Raw genomic sequence first — 6115 nt, 5'->3', positions numbered from 1 at the left:
AAATTTGTAATAAAAAATGATTAAAATTTTAATTATTAAATTTAAAAATAAATTAAGTAAACAAAATTAAATTAAAACAAAACTCTAAGAGAAAAAAATGACAAAAATAAAATATATTTATAAAATATATATATAAAAATATATATTTTCCTTTTATTTTAATTTTTAATTTTTTTATAGACCCAGAAAAACTGCACATGTATGTTGGTGACTTTTACCACGAGCAGACAGACAGACAGCAGCAGAAGAGGGAATGAAAATTATAGCACAGGGAGCTGCTCTGAAAAAGTTACCCGCTAGATCACAATTCATTTTCAATAAGAGGTTCACAGGAGAGCTGGTGCAATCTGGTGAAAGTGTTGTGGAAGAGCCATAAAGAAGTGAAGTTCATGCCACCTCAGGGAGCGCTGCCATGCTCATCTATATCAACTATGGCAGGATCCACCGCTGGTTCTGACTGAGTGATCATACTGTGTAAAGCACCACTGACTTCATTAACCTAGTTGTCTTGGCACAACTCGGCACATTGAATTTGCATTTCTATAAGAAACTAAATGCTGAAATCAGCATGCATTCAATAATGGCATGGACATCGTTTCCCAGACAGGCTCTGATCAGGAGAAGAGGCAACCAAAAGGAACTTGGACATCTCAAAGCAACATTTATTAGGTCATAGACTCTGTGTTTTACTGTGGAAGAAGCGTCCAGTACCACAAATCCAGCATGACAGCTGACCAACCCCCCTCTGTTCCTCACACCAATTTACTTGCTTGACTGGCTGGACTTTGGCCCCACGGAGAGAATCCCACCAATCAGGACGAGTTCATTCTATCGCAACTGACAGCGGTGCTTGGATGCACATGACTGATATGAAGCTGAATGCCAATGGTCGTTCCTCACTATGAATGCGGCAACATAAAAAAACAATGCTTTGTTTTGGGGGTCATACCAGTATTTTTGTTTCTGATCTAAAATAAAAGAGTTACTACAGATAATTTACAGATACGTTTTTGAAAGAAGTCTCTTCTGCTCACCAAGGCTGCATTTATTTGATCAAAAATACAGTCAATATTGTGAAATATTATTATTTATTTAATAAAGTACAAAGAACTGCTTTCTATTTGAATATTTTTTAAAATGTAATTTATTTTTGTGATTCCAGTGTCACATGATCCTTCAGAAATCATGATTTGCTGCTCAAGAAACATTTCTTATTATCGATGTTGAAAACAGTTGTGCTGCTTAATATTTTTTGTGGAAACTATGATAAAACAAAATTCTGGATTTTTAATTCTGGATGTTTAATTAAGAAAAAGTTCAAAGGAACAGCATTTATTTGAAATAGAAATCTTTTGTAACATTATAAATGTCTTCACTGTCACTTTTGATCTGTTTAATGCATCCTTGCTGAATTAAAGTATTAATTTATTTCCTTACTACTGACCCCAAACCTTTAAACGGTAGTGTACAATGCAAAACTAAACTCCAGTACAGTATGAGCAAATTAACATATGAACTCACATCAATGCATTTAATAACAGAGGACATTAATTACCTGTACTTTAGGCCTTAAAGGTGCATTCAAGTAACAACTTGAATAATTCATTTAGATTTACACTTACTGACATCAAATTTACTGGATTAAAATTTGTTATGATTAAATGTTTAGTGAAAGAAAGGTCCCTGAAATGCAAGAAAAGTATAGAATGTGGCCCCTGTAATGTTCCAGGACTAAATCCTGTAGATTTACTCTGAAAGGGGACCTGAGGCTTTCTAAACTGTAAAAAAAAAAAAATCAAAGATTATTGGAGTAAGATTTACAAAAATATACTATTTCAGTTTTTAGACTTATAATTTCACGTTTAATTCAGTGTGTTCAATAGTTTGTGAAAACATGTTTTTGAGTGTAGAGAACAGAATATCAGACCGATTTAGTATGGCAACTGCATAGCAACATGTTAAAACTACTCAGCAAAGCGCTGGAAACCTTCCATAACACTCAGCATCGTGACAATAGTTTTTACATGAGCAAGACCCACTCACATTTACCTCAGAAAAATGTAAGTCTGGTTTTGTAATTACAAATCAAGTTCTTTTGCATATAATTTCTGTCAGACAATAAAGTCTTGTTCCTTTAGCTTTTCTTTTTATTTTAACACCACCCCATGAGAGGACCAGTGCAATCTAACACCAGATCCTTAAATCCCATATTTGTTGTGTTCATCCGTGCTTTCAGTGCTCATTAGGTGACCCTGTTTAAGCTGTGGATTTGGTTGTTGCCCTCCAGTGCTCTTCTGTTGTGGTAAACCCAAAGGTGTGGTTTATCTCTGCCAGATACCTGATAGAATTGAGCCTGTGCTCCACCTTGCAGATCCCTGAATTTTTGCTCGGGCGACCCCACGGCTTGCTGCCTGTAACAAGTCTCTCGAGTTCCTTTCGTTCTGCTTAAAAATCAAAGAGAGAGGTCAGTGCAGCAGAACTCTGAGATAGGACACCATGAGCTCTGCTCCCAGGGGTCAATCTGTTACAACGCCTGCTTATAAAATGAACAACATACTCTCATTACAATTACGCTTTGGCATATTGGTGGTGAAATCGTATGATCTCATTTTTATGTTTTCTTTTGATCTGCTTACGTTCCACTGAGCGTTCGGTTTAGAGGTGGACCTTTATGCTTAGATTTTTTTCCTAAAATCTGTATGTTTCCATACGACTCAAATAATACCAATTCACCAAAATGAAAAATAATTACTTTTTTTCCAAGAGATTTGAGTTGGAAATGAAAAATGATGACTAAACATCCACCCAATGGTGTTCTTTAGGTTTAATATGTTTTTGCATATTAAGAAAATAAATGCAAATGAGGTCTCTTTAATATCTCAACTGTTTCACCTGGAGAATTTGGGTGTAGGATTTACGCTTTTCACAGATAATTACAAAGAAATAGCAAGTAACACGCTGAAGTAAATGTGGAATTTTGCAGTAGAAAGACTGAGATGGCATTTTTTTGTAAATGTACTCCAGTAGTGCTTAATTTACAACTTTGAAAATTCGTTTTTTGGGACTTCTTAAGAAGTGTTCTTTCAGAAGAGATCTCAGCAATGCCTCAAAATGTGCTTAGATTTGTAAAGATAATTCTGCAGTCAAAAGTCTCAATTTGAGCTCAAAGATTTCTCATCATATTTTCCAAGAACAAATTGTCTGCTATTGGATCACCATCTAAAGGAATCTGAGGAGAAACATCTGAGACGAAGTTAATACTTCAATATTGAAGTCTTCTGTGAGCAACAGTATTTAGTATCTGAAAAAAAAAATAGGGTTTAGGATTGATCTTTTTCACTTAGTAATTGCTAGTAAATTTCACATATGATTACAATGAAATGCCAGGTTGAAATGAAATTTTGATCTTGAAAGACTGAAATTGTATTTTACTCTAAAATGTACTTCAAAGGAATTTTTACACTGTAGTAATCTCACGATACCTAAAGAAGAGATTTTTCTGAAGAGATCTCAACAATGTCTCAAGACTGTGCTCATTTTTCAAGATAAGTCTGCAATCAAAAGTCCAAGATCTCAGTATGAACTCCATTTCTTCCATGAACAAATAGTCTGAGCTGCTATGTACATTCATTTTATAGCTTTATACTCTCGCTGTTCTTTCAACATTTGTGTCTATATCTGAAGCAATTCAGCAAGAAACATCAGAGACAAAATTATTGATACTTAAAACATAAAGAATAATCAAAATCTCATGTGAGCAACACTTAAGCAATAATATATTCCCTCTCTGTATTTAATGCATAAATAAGCACCCTTCAATGCAAACTGGTAGGATAGTAGAGAGGTTTTTCATCACTGTGGAAAAATCAACCATAATGAGAAACAATATTTGACCTTTTGTAGCTTTTACCAGGTTGTCGGTTTTAATCATTTCAAGATGTGTCTGTGAATGTCTGCTTGTGTTTTCAGATGTTAACGAGTGTGAGAAAAATCCATGCAAAAATGGAGGCAGCTGCACAGACCTGCAAGCAAACTACACCTGCCAGTGTCCCGGCGAATACATGGGGCGGAACTGTCAGTACAGTAAGTGCGAATCGACTTCATCACCTCATTTATTTAAACCCATGCGCTTAAATATTCACTATCAAACCATGGCATCTCTTGAGGAGCAAACTCAAACTAAAACCGGATTCAGCGTGTATTGGCTTGGGGATGGGAGCCATCTGCCTTCGACAGCTTTTTTGGGAGAATCTGAGTGAATGAGGCCAATATGACATTGACATCGCTTGTTCAGGAGGGGGAACTGATTCTATTTTGCTTATTTTTGTCCATGCAATATTTCCTAGATGTTCAGTCTCCAGAAAGTGTGCCAGAAACCTAACTCACCGTATGCTTGAGAGATACCAATATTTGTGTAACTATGACTTGTTTGCTGGTATTTTTTGTGCTGACTCAAAACAAGAAGGTCCCAGCTGTAGCTTAACACATCTATGAACATATAATTGAATTAGTTGAAGATTACTGTCATGCTTTCTTACTTACACGGCTCTGAGGAGCGTATATAAAGTTACACCCCTCAAGAAGGTTTGATTTGCAATCATGCTGTCCAAACACAGCAGCAGAAGCTCCCTACGGGCAAGTCTGAGCAGCCTGCGGCTCCTTTTTGAATCTCCCCAGTCTGTGCGATTGTTCGGCGGAGGTGGTTCAAGTACTCCGTTAATGTTCTCCCCGAAGCACCAGCGAGCAGGCGCCATATCCGCAGGTGGACGAATCGACGACAGCAATGACACTAGGGAGGACATCTTAGGCTTCGAGAGTGAAGACAGCATCTCTGTGTGTGAGAACAAGGACACGATATCCATCGACGAATCCAAGGACATTGCATCCAAAACTTCAGACCTGCCAGATGTTTTTAAGGACAAAACAGAGGAAGATGGCATTTCAGGGGTTGATACGGATTCTGTGGCGAGAACCAGCGAGAGCAAGAATAATGTTATCATATTATCACTCGAGACCAAAGAACACTGCGTTTGTGGTATTCCTTTGAATTGCTTAATCTTCCCTTATTAATTATATTTGTAAGAAATAAAGAAAAAAATTGTCTTTTATAGTTAATGATATGATTATGATGATATTTTGATTTAAATCAATTATTGCATACTTTTTTGTTTACTTTTTAAAGTTTTAATTTTTTAAAAATATCTTTTTAATCTTTTAGAGGTGGCATATGCAATCCAATGGGGTTTTATACTGTAATTAACTAAAACTAAAATCGTAAAAAACATTTTTTTTTACTTGAAATAAACATTTAATGAAATAGAATAAAACATACAAAAAACTTAAGATTATTTTATTTCTACTTGTTGCCAAAAAAACATTTCTAATTTTTGAATAGTTTAACTAAATATATTAAAATAACGACAACTAAAATAATCTAATAAAAACTATGTAGACATATTTTAATTAATAAGCTTTAATTTGTAAGCTGTACATGATTGATTCACTAAAACGAACCAGCTCATGAGAGTCATTTGTTCTAGAATCATACTAAATTGGTAGAGCTTTTTGGTTTAATAAAAAGAACTGACGCATAAGAATCATCCCTTTAGAAATCGAATTACACGGGTGGCGCTGTAGTGTTTTGATTCAGTAAGAACCGATTTATAAGAATCATTCATTCAGAAATCGAACTACATAATGCACTGCAAAACAGTGCACTGCAATTGTGCACAACACAATGAAATCTCCACAACACAACAAAATTAGCACAACACAATGGAAAAAAGCCGCAACACAACGAAATTAGCACACAATGAAATCTCCACAACACGACGGAAACAAGCCACAACACAATGAAATTAGCACAACACAACGAAATTAGCACAAAATGACATCGCCACAACACAATGAAATTAGCACAACACAACGAAATTAGCACAAAATGACATCGCCACAACACAATGAAATTAGCACAACACAACGAAATTAGCACAAAATGACATCGCCACAACACAATGAAATTAGCACAACACAACGAAATTAGCACAAAATGAAATCGCCACAACACGACGGAAACAAGCCACAACACAATGAAATTAGCACAACACAATGGAAA

The 6115-nt window shown here is 35.5% G+C and overlaps 1 protein-coding gene across 1 annotated transcript in view; it reads left to right on the top strand.

The window, feature by feature from the left end:
* The window catches only part of LOC107689461 (EGF-like repeat and discoidin I-like domain-containing protein 3), a 25595-nt gene that overhangs the window by 6758 nt on the left and 12722 nt on the right, over positions 1-6115 (top strand). Inside the window, exon 5 of the mRNA XM_016487459.1 lies at positions 3970-4083. Coding sequence (XP_016342945.1) covers positions 3970-4083 — 114 coding nt within the window. The remainder of the gene's footprint in view (positions 1-3969; positions 4084-6115) is intronic.

This window comes from Sinocyclocheilus anshuiensis, unplaced genomic scaffold, assembly GCF_001515605.1.
Source record: "Sinocyclocheilus anshuiensis isolate Anshui unplaced genomic scaffold, SAMN03320099.WGS_v1.1 scaffold393, whole genome shotgun sequence".
Lineage (NCBI taxonomy): Eukaryota > Metazoa > Chordata > Actinopteri > Cypriniformes > Cyprinidae > Sinocyclocheilus > Sinocyclocheilus anshuiensis.
This window is presented reverse-complemented; position numbering and strand designations above follow the sequence as displayed.